This window comes from Apteryx mantelli, chromosome 2 (assembly GCF_036417845.1).
Source record: "Apteryx mantelli isolate bAptMan1 chromosome 2, bAptMan1.hap1, whole genome shotgun sequence".
Taxonomy (NCBI): Eukaryota; Metazoa; Chordata; class Aves; order Apterygiformes; family Apterygidae; genus Apteryx; species Apteryx mantelli.
Window position 1 is genome coordinate 17,372,647 of NC_089979.1, and position 16,136 is coordinate 17,388,782.

At 34.4% G+C, this 16,136-nt stretch overlaps 1 protein-coding gene across 1 annotated transcript in view; it reads left to right on the top strand.

Moving 5' to 3' along the window:
- The window catches only part of CSMD3 (CUB and Sushi multiple domains 3), a 734,654-nt gene that overhangs the window by 99,828 nt on the left and 618,690 nt on the right, over positions 1-16,136 (top strand). Inside the window, 1 exon segment of the mRNA XM_067292283.1 lies at positions 12,931-13,043. Within this exon segment, the coding sequence (XP_067148384.1) occupies positions 12,931-13,043 (113 nt within the window).

Genomic DNA, 16,136 nt, shown 5'->3' on the forward strand with positions numbered 1-16,136 from the left:
CTTCTAAAGAAAGCAGGGGCCTGTGAGAAAAGTAACTAGCCTCCGACTTAGATTTTTGGAAGAAAAAAGAGTGAAATAGAATCTACGGATTTTTTTTTTTTTCTGTGCTGTTGCAGTCTTAGTGTTGAAGGCTACTGTTTTCCAGCTAATTTAGTTGATGAATGGATAGGATTTGTTCTATTTGTTACTCAATAATGACTTTATATTCTAAGACTGTGCCTTCTTCATATAAACTCCATAGATCCTGAAATATATGAAGATAGCTTTTCCTCCTTCATATGCCATGCTATTATGACTTTATCTCTGTAGCAGAACAGAAGTAACATGTGGTGATAATGTTACAAGCATTTTGCTCACGGAGAAATTCCCAAACTCCGCAGAATATTTAATATAAGTGGAAGCTGCTCTGGAAGTTCCTGGCGCCTAAAGTGGTGATAAGCAAAATATGCCATCTCTCCTTTCCATATAGTGCTGTTTTCACATATTAAGGCAAAGTTACAAAAGATGGTTGAGCTGGTCTCAAAGCTTGCTGTTGCTAAAAGAAGCAAATTCAGCACCCCTCTTCTGCTGAACTTGGCTGTGTGATCCCCTCCCTTCCCTTCCATTGGCTCTGGCACTCATTAGGGTTCACCAGAGTGAACCCTTCCACAGAGGAGTGTGCCAAGCACCAGAACCAGTGGCAGGATTGTGCAGGAAAACAAGAAGTGGCCTTCCCTCTTTTGGCAGCTAGGAAGCATTAAGATCAGCTCAGACGTATGGTGTAATTCCATCCTTAGCCCATACCCAGCTTTACAAAGATGAGGCAAATAAGCTATATTGTCCTAATATTTTAGTTGTTACAGGCTAAAAGGTCGTCGCTTTATCATTATTTTATTCTTGTCACCTTAAGGGCCTAGCTTGTTGTTGAGTCCTCTAACAGGAATGGTTTTGATATGCTTTATTCTGGTCAGTTTTTCTAGTCACGAAGTCATCAAATCCTGCCCCTAGAGATTTTTAAAGGATGTTTTGTAAGGCAGTGAGATATCTGATTCTTGTTACTTAAATTTTGAAGTTTTTCTTGTTATTTTTGATGTTATAAGATAAATTATCTTTTATAAGAAAGATAATTATTCTAAAGTTCTATTTAATTTTTGATGCTAGAGAAAAGTAGAGTTATGTAACAAAAGATTCACATTGACAATGGATGGTAACAGTTTTTAGAAACATGCTTTATAAAGAATATAATGATCACGCCAGAACCTGAAGAGTAATTTACTGTTTAGTTCAAAGCAGCTGTTCAATTAAAAATGTTCAGCCTTGACCTATGATCATTATTTTAAAATAATAGATTGCATGAACAGTTTTGCATTTTGACAGGGAAGAATTATCATTTGACAAAAATAAATTAGTTCATAAATCATATCGTGTTTTGTTAATGAATTGTTGAATAAAGAGTGAGATATTTTACTAACTTTTTTAATGAGAGAAAAATTGTTTTCTTTGTTGTATAGGCAGTTAAGACAAATATATTTACTTATTTTAAGCTGATCGAATAGGCATATAATAAGTGTAGGAGTTACTCTTATGTAAATTAGTGGTAGAATTATTTTAAAGACATCTTTACATTCCTTACTTTGCTTCTCATCCAATGGGACAGTAACCTGCTTCCTTAGAAGGGAAGTTGGAAGACCTAATGTCAGTTGAATTTAACAAGGAACACTTCAGATCAGACTTGCAGTGCTCACACTTACAGTGCAACACCTTTAGTAACTTCTCAGTATGTAAATGTGCATGCACACATGCACACCCAAAAGCTTAATGACTAATCGTATTCAGACCAAGTTGTTTGTTTCTGAGTGTTTTCCCTTTCCAATAACAGTTTTTGAGATTTCAATAATTTTGTTCTGAACTGGGGTGTACAAGATAACAGTAAAAGTTTGCATAGGAGTAAAAGCAGAAAGAAAGGAAGGCAAGAGAGAGAGACTTCAAAGTCAACATAACTAATGGGCAGGGGGTACAACTAGGATGTGAAAAATGGAAATATGTGTTCTTGTTTAAATCTGTTCAAAGGACATGTTGTACTGTCTGATCTTTGATTTCACTTACTGTACCTTATGCTGTTAATGGGCTTGGCTCTGTAATCAACCAATACACAAAATTTCTTGTATGAGAAGATAATGGAATATGCTGTTGACTGGGAAGTTTTTACTAAGCTTCAGTTTAACTCACTAGTTATAAATTGATTTATTTCTTGAATCATGAGATTTTTATAACCCTGTAAAACTTTGGCAATTCTTTCAGTGATCTGCTACTAAAACTCTGGATTTACTTATTAGTTACATTCCAATCTTTTTTAGAATCTTTCTAAAGTCTTGGATTAATATAAGAATTAATTTAACTAGGTAATTGAACTGCATTGTCTGAAGAAATAGTTCATCTTTTCAGTTTTGATTTGCCAGTCTTTAATTTCATAGAATGTCTCTTTATTATCATGAAAGTATGAATAGCTTTTCCTTAACTTAAATTAGTTCTTTTCTAATAAAGAATAGCAGAAAGTAAGCAAAAAAGAGCATGATCTTTGACTTATCTGAGTACTATAGAAAATATAGGAAAAGGTTTGGAGTAGGAAGGATTAAGAAGATGTATATTACAACTTTAGATGTTTCGGAATATTTTACTTTCTAATATAATACAGGAAAAATAGTTAGAAACATATCTATAAAAAGACAAAATTCAAGGTGCAAGTCATTTATTTTCTCTCCAAAACATCAATAAATGTGAGTAGTGACTTCGTTGCCAGCATAAGCAATTATTTGATCCAAATTCATCAGATTTCTTCTGCAGCATATTTGATTCTCTCTCTTGTTAGCTGCTACTTGACTTTTTAGCCTTTGGTGTTCTTGGAACTTGCTGGTCAGACATGGTCTGTTTGCTGCTCAAATGTCAGAACGACTTGGATTCATAGGTAGATGCACAGAAGATTGATGGGAGAAAAGGCAGGAGAGGCTACAGCATTGAAGAGTTAAAGGGAAACTAGTTTTGCTCGGGCTGTCAACAGAGCAACCAGATATGTAATCATGGAAATATTATTAGTGTGATCCTTGGGATTAATATAGGACTCTCACAGGTCCTGATATTTAAATTTACATGTTAAATGTAAGTAGTATTTTTATACTGTTAAAAATGAAAGAAATGTTCAGGCATTTTCATTTTAAAATACTCTTTTTTAGTGTGAAACTTCATTTTTATCTTTCTTGTATTTAAGCAATAAATAAAAAAAAAAACAGAAAACCCACCTTAAACAATAGAAATGAAGGTGTTTATATGCAAATGTAGAAATGTAGAAATACTCTAGTAAGGTCTGTACAAGAAATAGATAGCAATATGTGCTAACAAAGTTATAACTTCTTTACATGGGAATCTGTTTATTTTTAGCTGGTGTTATGGTGAAAAATCAAACACATTCCTTTGTCCTAGGACCTTTATAGTGATTTTTTTCTTTCACCATCGGACAATTTTGTCAGTTGACTTGTTAGATATTGTGTTTCTTACCTTTAGCAACTTATACATTTCCTTAGTATTGTCCTCTGAGTGCTTTGTTTTTGTTCTCCCTTCCTCAGCAACCAGAGTACTTTATTTAAATTAAGGATTGAGAGAACTGCCTCTCTACAGAGATTAGGACTTGTAAAATGGATCTGAATCCTGGTTTCTGGTTCTCTGGACCTATTTCCCCATTGGGGATTTTCCAGCCCTAGGACTATTACCTCTCTTGCTTTTCCACGTGGTCACTAATGATATTGCCAGGGGCAAGGGAGACCTGGCATATGAAGCATCTCTACATGGCCCTGGTGTATCAAGGGCATGGCGGTTTTCTCCTAGATCTTGCTCATGAAGGGGAATGATTTTGGGAGAACTGGATAGGTCCAGCATGTCAATGGCTGGTTGCACAAATGGTATCAGCAACAGGGTTTTGGTTTCTCTTAGTTAGATCGAGTGGAAGAGGTCATAATCACTTAGAGGAATTTGAATCTGACCAATACAGCATAGTATCTCTGATGGACAGTCAAGCATTGGATCAAGCTGCCCAGAGAGGCTGATTTGTCTCCTTCCTATGAGGTCTGCAAGACTCAGCTAGACAAAGGTTAAGCAACCTGGTCTGACCTCACAGCTGACCCTGACTGGGGGCTGGACTAGAGACCTCCTGAGGTCCCTTCCACATTATTCTGTGATAATCCACCACTTTAATTTTTAAAAGCATATTTCTTTGAATTTCTCTCCTAGTTTTTGTGTTGAAGATTACCATTTAGGATTGACTGCTACTGCTACCTGACTACTATCTAGTTTTCATTGCTCTTGGTACTTTCTACTGGTAGATGCTCAGTGTACTGTTCAGAGATCAGAGACACTTACCTGCATGATGAATTATTGTGGAAGATGCACAAGAGAGAAGGCCATAAAACAGAGTTAAAGGGAAACAGATGCTAGATTTTGCAGTGTCATGAAAAAGAGCAACCAGAAATATGTCAGTGGCAAAATAAATAACTTTAATTTGGCAGTCAGATGCTGGGATGTCAAATTGGATACACTGTTTGACCTTTTAAAATTCATACTTTATTAAGTAATCGTATCTTCTATTTGATATCTCAGTAATCAGAAAAAGAAAATGTCATGGTCTGCACAAGTCAGGCAGCTATGGTCCTCAGAACCAAATATTTGATGTATATCAGAAGACCAAAATAGAACTGATCCAGGACAAGAATACTGAAGAGTTCTCTTATTTCAGTCAACCAGATGCAAGTTTTATCTGATCACAGCAAACACAGTAGAAAGCTATGACTGGAAAGAGCATTTATCTTAGAAAATGCAAATATGCAGTCTCTTCTACTGAGGGCATGTACAATGTTTTTTCTGTGGTCAGGACTAGTGGGAAAATGTTAAACAGGAGTTTGGCAGGCAAAAGACCTGATTTCACTAAATCTGAAATTGAATGAGTATAACATCAGGCTAGTCAGATGCTAAATCTAATCATCTGCTACTTGTGCAATGAGTAGAAATCACACACGCACACACACACACACACACACACACACTCCACCAGTTAATGAAGTCATCAGCATGTAGTCCAACAAGACCAAGCCCCAGGAGTACATTACTAAGTTTAAGTTGTATTTATTTAGTAAGCACTAAATTCTAGTGTCTTCATAAATACATGTTTAATGCTGGACATAAGAGCAAATAACACAGCTGGTAGCAGGACTGTATTCAATTTAATTGGAGAAGCCCACTGGTCTGGCAGTTTAATTTAGTTGTTTATGCACTATAGCTTCTAGGGATAATATTCTCTGAAGACTGTGTAGTTGCACATGTATCACTGAGACAAGAACTTAGTTTGCAGAATTTCATAATGGAATAAAAATAAGAGTTACATTAATATTATAAAGCCAGAAGTTATAATATTTTACCTGTGCTTTGAATATATCAGACATTTAAATTTCCTGTAAACAGCTAAATATGAATACTATTATTACTGTCTTCAGAAAGTTTGTCTTTATATGTGGGGGAGATTCTCAGTGAAGAATGAAAACGTATTAATTTTGTCTACCTTCATTTTATACTTGGCATCTTGCTTATTATGCCCTTTTTTTTTCAGAATCCATCTTCTCCATTTTAAGTTAAGTATAACCAATTCTTTGGCGATCAAACTAAAAGTGAGGATGGATGGTCTTTGACACTCTCTTTTTAATTCTATAGTCAAAGTTTTAACATGCCGCCATGTGGAGCTTTGTTGTTTTTATGCTTTCTGCATTATGTTACGCAAATTAGGGACAAATTTTTTTACACCTTTCAGATTAGCACAGAATTTTCCTATTGTAAAATTCTTGTGAATTAATCAAAAGTTTTTTGAGATTAAGTGAAAGATTACCATTGATTTCAATGGTCTTCTGCTGAATCTCTTTTTATACTATCTGACCTAAACTGAAATTTCCCCAATGACCTGTATTTTCTTTAGAAGTCAGTAATAGAATGTAGAAAAGCTAAAATTCTGTTAATCTAAAAAAAACCTTTAAAAGTCATTTTTAAATAATGATGTATTTAGGAAGATAACGAACATTTGCCAAACAGCAATTATCTAAGATTCAAAGGCAACAAGGAAATGCTGTCAGCTTATTTATCACATTAAAATCTTAAGTCAACAGTTCTGCTAGGAGCACTTTTGTATGACAGATCAAGACTGCTTCCCATCATTATAGCTTTGGAGTTATGAAAAGCTTGCTCTAATTTGATCTTATGGTTGGGAGCACATCTTGCCTTAAGGGCTTGTGAGTTTAAAATCCAGCATGCAGCTAATAGTTCCCCTGATACGTGATTACATGATTATCCCAAGAACCACAATAAAAGTAGAAAACAAATGACTGATGAAACTTCAGAATTTCCAGTCAGAACCTTAAAACCTGCAGGGCCATCAGTCTAAGGCAACTTGTCATTTCAAGTAGAATATAGATGATAAAAAAGAGAGTGAGAGAGAATGTAATTATTCTTTGAGTAATATTCTTATGGTTGTTGAAAATCTAGGTAACAAAAGGAAGACAGACAGAGATTCAACTGCTTTACTACTGAATGGACATTTTTCTGAATCTACAACATGTACAGAAATATAGTAACTCATGGGAAGAAGAGACACTGTATTTCCTCCATGAAAGGTTTATGCAAATGGAATATTTAAAAGAAAAGTAATTACACAAAAATTTTCAATCACTGGTACATAGAAAAATTATTTCTACAGATTTTTCCTGAAGATTCAAATATAATTAACACTTCTTACAATGTATTTACTATATTTCAGTTACAGTGAACAGAATATTTAGAAGTTCTTGTGGACATTGACAGTGTTTCATTGCAAACCGTAGTTTTACCCTCTCCACTACTTGACAAGCATATAAGGATGGAGTCAGGGAATTTCCCTATATATGACGCAGATTTTTTCAAAACCAGTCTCTCAGCTGAATACAGATACCCTTTAGTCACTTCATTTGTACATCAGGAAACTTTGTGCACCTGCATTCTGAGTGCTTTGAGACATATGAGGACTCAAATAAAATGGATTTTATTTTACCCAAATATTTCCGTAGGTATTCCAAATCTTAGCAAATACCCTTGACAAGTGGGACAAAACATGGATATTTTATGAGCACAATCCTCGGCAGGATAACTCATTCCTTTTAATTTAATCTACCGTTTCTGTGAAATTCTACCTATTTTTTCTGAAGTAAATTCACAGATGATATGACAAGAAAAATGTTTCTTTGAAATTTTATGGTGAAATTTTCCATCTTTGTTTTGAGTTATTTAACTAATTGGTTTTGTCTTTCATTTAGCAGGCACCTTACAGTTTGAAATTGTGTCTGTACACATATATTGACAACTTTCTACAACTTTTTCTAATGCCTTATAAGTATTTGAATCTCTTTAGTATTGTAAAGGAAGAAGCTATTTTCACCTTTCCTTGCAGGATGGTACAGGCCACTAATTTAAGGTTTAGCATAATAAATGTCTTTCACAGATGTCAGCTTCTGTGACACATAAACCAGGATTACTGATCTAATTAAAGTCTAATCAAAATATTACAATTATTATTATTAATCCAGTTACAATAATAGTAACAATCGTAGTCCAAATTAACTAATAATTATTACAGAAAAAATTCATCAATAATACTGTTAAAATTGCTGTACAGAAACTTCCTAGGATCTACCCCTTTTCTCTGGTTTTGTGCTCACCTTTTCGATATCCCTCTGGTCAACAGCTTTAGTTTTCCTCAAGAAGATGCAGATGGTGCCAGGGCTTGCTTATAATGAATAATCATCAGGACGAGTCCTTTGCAAAAGAGAAGGATGGTGTTGACAGAGGTTTCTTTCTCCTCAGTCTTGGGTCTACTTAAGGATATTTATATGTTTTTTCTAAGCATCTCCTTATATGTTCTTTCTTTCTTTGGTTCCCAATTATCCACTGTTTCTATTCATTGTTCATTCTCCTGTGGTGAGTTGATTACAAAAACATTGCCAGATTCATATTTCTACTGAAACTGTGCTTTACAAAGCATTATTACTTTGTAAGCAAGCAATATCTACACTCTGAATGGATTTTATTTCTTCACATGATATTTCATCTTTAATTTCACCAGCTATATGACTGGAGTTTCAGAATTTCTGTAGACAATAGGTTTCTCTGGAAGAATGTCTAAACTTTATAATGCAGAAGAGCTAAATGAATAAAAATGTCTCTCAGCCTTTTCCTGTATTCCCAGAATAGTCCGTTGTCTTTGGGTATCCCCCTAGCTATTTCATATTTCATGTTTGCTACTTAAAAGTCTATTAGGTGGCCACGTAATGTGTCTATTTCCCAAGGGCATAAGGTGTCAAACAAGCTGGGAAGACACCAGCAGGAACAAAGCAAATGTCTATGCTATTATGTGTGAATCTGCAGCCTATGCATTTACAAACTTGTATCTCTGTCATATGTAGGCTAGCACTCCAGTGAATTGCAGCATCTTAATTGAAAGATTGTAGTTAAGGGCTAGAATTAAGTACCACTCAAAATCTGACTTTTTTTTAGAACTGAGTCAGAAAAAAGTATATTTCCTTCTCAGACTTTCGTAGTCATTAGTTTTTAGTTCCTATGACTCCTTGCCACAGGAGCCAGTACCAGTTGATTACAGGATCTCTTTATGTATTTGAGGAAACATTAAATGAACCAATTCCGAAAGCAAAAAGAGAAAGAGGATAAGGACCAGATGAGTGATAATCCCACACAAATTAAAAAATAAATTGCCAATTGTGCTAGTGTGAATTTCTTACGCAAAAGTGGTAGAATATTAAGGCGGCATTTAAGTACTGAACATAACATGTAGGGTACTTCTAGAGTCCCCAAGGTGTCCTGCCTGGCCTCCAGCTCTTGCAGCAAGAGTCTCCTGTAGGTCCAATGTCACGTCTACCAACTCTGCGCATATGTCTCCGATGCCTCCGGGTACACAAACTGACAGTAGACAGACACTTGAATCACTCCATTAGGTACTCTACATTTGAAAAAAAAGGTTGATGCAAATGGAATGTGATATGCAAGTGGAATGTAAGAGATAAAAATGCTGTAGATAAAATAACCCTCAGCTACTACAGGGAAATACAAATTTTAAGTGTCTTTTAAGCCATCTGATACTGGCTTGAGGGGACGACTGCTTATTTTGCATAGGTGTCCCACCTCGAGATTTATTTTTACCAGTGAACTCTTTTTAAGTTAGCCATTTAGTAGTGACTGGGTTGAATAAGTGACAATCAGACCTATGCACATTATATGAGATTTTACAAGCATTTTGCTGCTGACCTGACATCTCTCTCATTCAGTTATTATGTACTTGCTATGTTTCATTTTCAACAGCAAAGAAAGCTATTTTAGCTAACATTTATGACATTTTTGTAGTGTTTTATGTACAAAAGAGAATTAAAGCCCTAACTGAGGTCACGATACTGTAGTAAACAATGAATAATATTCAAGTTGTCACATTAATAGGTTACTTCTACTGTCTGAGCAAATTATGTCACATTTCCTTCTGAAATTTCAAAGTAGTTTACCAAGTGATATTGCAGAAGTATAGTATCACACTTTTATTTATTAAAAATTATTATTAATTTTGCTTCTACTAAACCACAAATACAAAATTAGTGTTTTCATATGATTTTAGGCTTAACAAGTGAACTAAAGAAACAAGCTGCACCTTTCAGAGTAGATGCAGCATAATGGTGATGATAAAAAGCATACTGCTGAAAGCTAAATGGTATCAAACAGCTCTAATCATGATCTGCTTTGCACAAGGGGCTGAAATGCAAGACACAGTGATAACACATTTGTTCTTTTTAAAAATTCCCTACCCATCTAAGTTGTGCATATGTATTACTCATAAAGTTAAATAATTTGGGACAAATATTCTGAATTTGTTTTGGGTTTGGGGTTTTTTTTTGCTGTATATGTGTTTATACACACAATTATCTGAAATCATAGAGTAGGTAAACACATATTAGCTGAATCTGCAATGTGCAAATTAAAGTTTCATTTGAATTATTGACTTGGCTTTATGTTAGATCAGCTTACTTTTAAGTGTTGATACTCAACAATAAATTAATGTATTTATTGATTTATGAATAAGTTAATTGGAAAAGTACACTGATATTGACTTGTCAAAGAAGCATGCATATGCCTATTTGGGAACATTTTATTAATCTGTTTTATTTTTTGAACAAAAATATATTCTTGCAGCCACAGAAAAAAAGATTCATTTACTAAATCCTAAATATTCTACAAATAATTCTCCATCTTTGTGTGTTAACATAAATTATTTAATCTAGTCTATTTTATATGACATTTTTCATTACATGCAAACAACAAAACCAAGGATGGGGTTTTGAATACCTACACTGACCACTTGATATATATATAGATTTTGATATATATATATAATATAGCTTGAAATAGCATTGCTATTCAAGTTCATGTTCATGTTTTTCTATTTTTTGGTCAGTGTATTGTAACTAATATTACCTTATCACTTGGCTTTCATACCTGTCATGATTGTCACCAAAAATGGTGTAGTTGTCATTGCTATTGTGATGTATTTTAACAATGGTTTGAATAAAGGTGCAGAAAAATGAAAGAATAAGTACTCCCTGGAAGAAAAGAGATATGATTTTTTGCCAAAATATTGTTTAATGAAAAACAACAATACATCTCCCATTAAATTAGAGTATCTGTTAAGAACACAGAGTAGATAGTCATCAGAGAACAATCTAAATCTTTGTATGATATCCATAACAAATGGGTCTTAAGGTAATTTCCTGATACACTGTATAGAACTCATCTAAAGGTATCCTAACATTAAAAATAAATCACAGTGCTAATATTCAGAGCTTATTTTGCAATAAATTTTCAGGAAGTCATATCCTGACCTTTAAATTCTGGACTTCTCATGACTTTCAGTCTTTTCTTCAGGTGAGACTAGAAATACTGATAATGACAGGATTTGACATGTCAGTTAATTTCTGAACAAGACTGAGACCAAATTTCTATACCAGCAGCAGAAAATGTACTGAAGAGCCATTAAAAAACATTGGTGATTGTACTACTGTGATTGTACTACTTATATCAAAGCAAAATTAAAAAATCATGTATCTTTGCAATTCCACTTAATATATTACTGTTTTACAGTGGGTGTTTAACACAGTAATGAGGAGATCTAGGGATTGTGTGTGCGTGTACACTGAATTTTATATTCCATGGTTAATAGTAAATCAAAACACAATCATATATTTACACATAAAGAAAGAAAACGGGAAATTTATTCTAATAATGAAAAGGGAAAAAGTAAATCTTCAGCAACCTGCACTAAGTCTGAAGCTAGACCTACTTTGAGCAGGAGGTTGGACTAGTTGACTTCCGCAGGTGCCTTCCACCCTAAATTTTTCTATGGTTCTAAATTCAAAGCATTGGATAAAAATATGGCTCAACTACAAACACATGAAAACAATTAAATGTTAAACACTAACAAAACAAATGATTAACACGCTTTGATGTATAGCTAAACATATAAGTAGGTGGCATTTGCATGCCTATTAGTAGTAGTTTTCGTAGAATTGTGACTGTTCTCTACCGCTAAACTCTGAAACAGTGTTTTGCCAGCTGCTCAAAGGCATTCATATACATCTAGTGAAGGTGTATGTCTGACCTTATCCATCATAGGAGTGAACTCACAGAAAGAAAACTCTTGGATAGTTTGGACCACATCATGCTGATCAGTTCCACCTTTCAGTCAGAACTACAGGAGACATAAGGAGCAATCTAGAGAGCATTTTTGAAATTTTTTTTTAGTACATAGCAAGGCTGCAAGTGATGCATCAGGCGAAGATGATGTTTGGGTTTTTTCAAGGGTGCACTTTAGATAGAGTACTACACGGAAGGAACCATTATATTCCTACTTAACTGACAAGAATGGCATCTGAGTGAAACACTGTAACTGTCACAACATGCACAAATGAAAATAGGTAGTATTTTTGACTGGTGAATAGTACAGTTTTTGTTGGTATGGGATGACCCTTGATGAGGTTATTCTCCTAGAAGATCTTATCATAGTCATTTAGAGAATATACGTGCTGCCATATGTAGGTCAGATGTAAAGAGTATGTAGAGCTGAGTATCATATCAGTAGTGCTTTGAGTACACAAAGCTGTCCTTACAACTGCATCTCAAATACACTGTTTTTAGTTAAAAAAAAAAAAAGAAAAAAAAAAACCTCAACCCCCTAGCAACACTGTAATTCCTTTCAAGAGAGCTTTCTTCATGGATGTCTGATTATACAACAACGCTCTTTGGGATTTCTCTTTGAGTTAAAAACAGAAATATCTTCTCTGAGGCTACAGTACATAGATAAATAATCTTAAATCCCCTTATTGAAGTGGACCATGGTCCCTTTTCTCTCATCGTATTGCTGCATAAAATTCATCCACTGCAAATTTTAACAAAAGTGTCTATAATATATATATGGAGAAAAGATGCATACCCCTACGTAGTGTGAATTGACTGGTGTTTTTTTTTCATTCACTGATAATTGGACAATTTTTAAGGCCCAGTTTAAATAATTTACTATCAATTTACTATATTACTATTTATTCAAATACAGTTTTCTCCAACCAGTGTACCTTACCTGATTCAGTGTCCATGACAGGCAGTAAAATTTTGTATGGATTCCTTAAGATATCTTATAAAAAGCTTTTTCTAAAGTAATATAAACTATATACTTTTAAGTCAGTTGCCCTAGTCATGATAAAATATTGTTTAGAACAGTAACCTATAATACACAGTTTTATTTTTCAGACAATTAACCATGAGTTGTGCTTTTTTTGTTTTTAGGTTGACTGGATTTCATCTTCCTCCACCTGTGACAAGTACAAAATCTGTATTTTCATTGCGCTTGACAAGTGACTTTGCAGTTAGTGCTCATGGGTTTAAAGTTTACTATGAAGGTAAGAGACACTTAAAAGAATTTGGATTTTTTTACCTGATGTCTGTACATAATAGAAGTCAATGTCCTAGCTGTGCAGGCATATTTGGAACCTTATACAAGTTACAATGTTTGCTTTTCATGCAGTCTTTCAGAAGCATAGACTCTCCCATCTGAAACAAAAAATGTAAAACTCTTTAACTCCATCCAGAAACAAATGTTTTGTGATTTGTACTTTGATAATGCCAAATTCTATAAATTCTGAAAAAGAAATCATATTTCTAGTCCTTCTAAGGTATGCTTCTCCAAATTAATACTAAGACATTACTAACTACTACCAAATTTCAGTACATAGTTAAATTTGTATCTGCAAGATTTCTCAACCTCTGGGTCAGTTTTCTTCTTACGGTTTTTGTAGGAGAAATGCTGGTTCTGTTCTCTGAACTACTGTAAAGCTACTTCCTTATTGAAGTTTTCAAAACTGTCTACAGTATTCACATACACACTGAAGTAAATGAGCTGGCACATATATTTGTGAAGTCTGGAGGTTCATAATATTGCATGTATGTTCCAAGAAGGATCTCTTTTATGATTGAGTCCATTTTAATCATGCTTGAAGACTTAGAATATATGACCACCCATTTCTTACCATCAATTTCTTGGCACAGGGACCATAAACTCATATATGTGCTTATAGGATATAAACAAAAACTGTTGCTTTTCTCTCTCTTTTTTTTAATTGATGTAAAGACACATTTGACCATTCTGCTTCCAATAAGTGCATCTGTCAGCAAGCCGGGAGCTATTGTATGTTGCTTGGAGAAGCTCTGAGACCATTGCTGTAGCCTGCTCAGTCCCATCAGCAACAGTGATCTAATTGCTGTGAATGTCATAGCTGAGTCACCTTTTGGTAGCCGGGAAGCTATGTGAAAATCGGTACTATGTATGAAGGGCTGCCACGGAAATACAGAGCATCGAAAACTGATTCTGAAGGAAAATGTCTTCAGCCAAAGACATTGCCAGCCTGTCAAATATAATGCATTAGAGTGCTAATTAACTTAGAAATTCCCTTCTATACTTCTGTATTTTATGGGAAGATATGAAATTAAAAACACAAAAGGATTTTCAAGCCTTTGTTGTCCTCTGAGTTATTATAGAAAATAAGCAAGGTAATTACACACATTCTCTTTTCTGTCTTGCGTGCAGGCAAGATGGTAATATAGAAAACAGAAATTGAACCTATGTGTAACAAACTATTTTTGGCTGGATTGTAGCTACTTTGCAGTCTGTTAATTTTTCGAGTGTTCAGTAATTTAGTTCAGCGACTGTGTAATTACAAAAATGTTATATACAAATGTACTAAATATTAACTATGCAAAATATAATTTATGCTTCTCTTGTGCGTATTAGGAAAATATATAGTGATTTTTACCATTCCTTTGGTGGCATAAATTGAGAAATTCAAATTCACTATATCCAGTAGTGTCTACTGTCCTTGTACATTGTTTGCAAGAAAGTCTTGCACTACTAATGCTAGTAGAAGTTGTACTATAAATTTTGCTTACGTTAGAGAATGATTAACCTAAAATGCAAGATGGAGTTCAGTTTGACTGCACAGATGACTGACTCCTCACATAGTTCCTGTCTAGGCTAAAATGGCATGCTGATTAATAGGACTTAAGGTCCTAAATCATTGACGAGTGTGGGGAAATTTTACCTTCAATCACAGAAATCAATATTGTAGGACAAATCATAAACTTGTTAACCTTAATTTGAAACTCATCTCTTTTTTTGAGTCTGCAGCTTTATTCTTTAAAATCAGGAATATCAAAAAAAAATTAGGTGAGACACCAAAGATTTTCTTCCCTGGAGTCTCCCTTCCTTTGGCCAGATCTACTTCAAGAGCTGAAGCTAGGCAGCTTCGTTCAGTGAGAGAATTTTTCTTTTAATTCCTTTTCCTCTGACTTTCTATAAAACTACATCTCACACTATGTCTCACACCCAGCTATCCAAGAAATAAAAACTCATTACATTCCATTCATTTCATGTTTCACTCCTTGATGTGAGAGAATAATTGTATTTAAATGATAATCACATCAGGGCAATCTCCATTTCTTTTCCTGCACTCTTTGTGAATGTGTATAACCCTGCAATCAACATTTTCAGATCTGGTTCTACCTAGTATCCAATTTTCAAAAGTTCTGATTGCCCAGTAGCTCCTCTTTAGCTTCTTGATGAAACATCTGCATACTCAGTGCCCTTAAATTTACCAGACCATGTACTTAAGTGCTTCATTATGGATTTGTAATTTGAAACCTAAGATAGAAATGATTAGCAACCCATCACGGCAATAAAGCAAAATCATGGAGCTAGCATGAGAGGGCAGGATGAGCAGCAGAGACATATATCTAAAAGTATCAGATCCATCTGTAAAGTGATTTTAGAAAGAAGGAATATACATTTCATAATGAGTGATCATGTAAAATACTTTCCTTTGACATGTTTGGAAATAGGGGATATATAGGCAGATGTTTATATGGGATGCCCTGCCATTCACTAACTTGTAAAACAAAAGACAAAAAACAGTAACATCTCCTTCTCTGGCCCCCCATCCTTTTTGACATATTTACAGTTCAACTGAAACTTGACAAGAAACTCCAGAGTATCTGGCAGTATTTGAGGGAACTGTGCATCTACTGTTGGCTTACTTGAGTATGATATATAGGAACGTATTAATTTTCTGTTCTCTGAAAATAAAAATGGGTAAGAAAAGATATAAAATGCTATCACCAATAACAGACTATAAAGGTTAATCAAGATTTAGCTTGTGTATAGAAATATAGAAATAGAGATGGAAGTAATATGCTGGGCCATCATACCCAGGCCTCTGTAATTGCATCCAACAGAATTAAGTGCACAACAAACCACAAAAATACCCACTCAGGCCTCCTACCTTCAATATCATAAGCTTCAGTCTGTGTCCTTTCTCTCTTTCCTCAATATCATGTGGCATATTTGGATTAGCTTTGGTATTTCTTCGTTGTGTGTATACTTTTGTATGTTCCATTTCTATATTACTTGAAAAGTAACACATTTGAGAAATAAACCTGTCTGT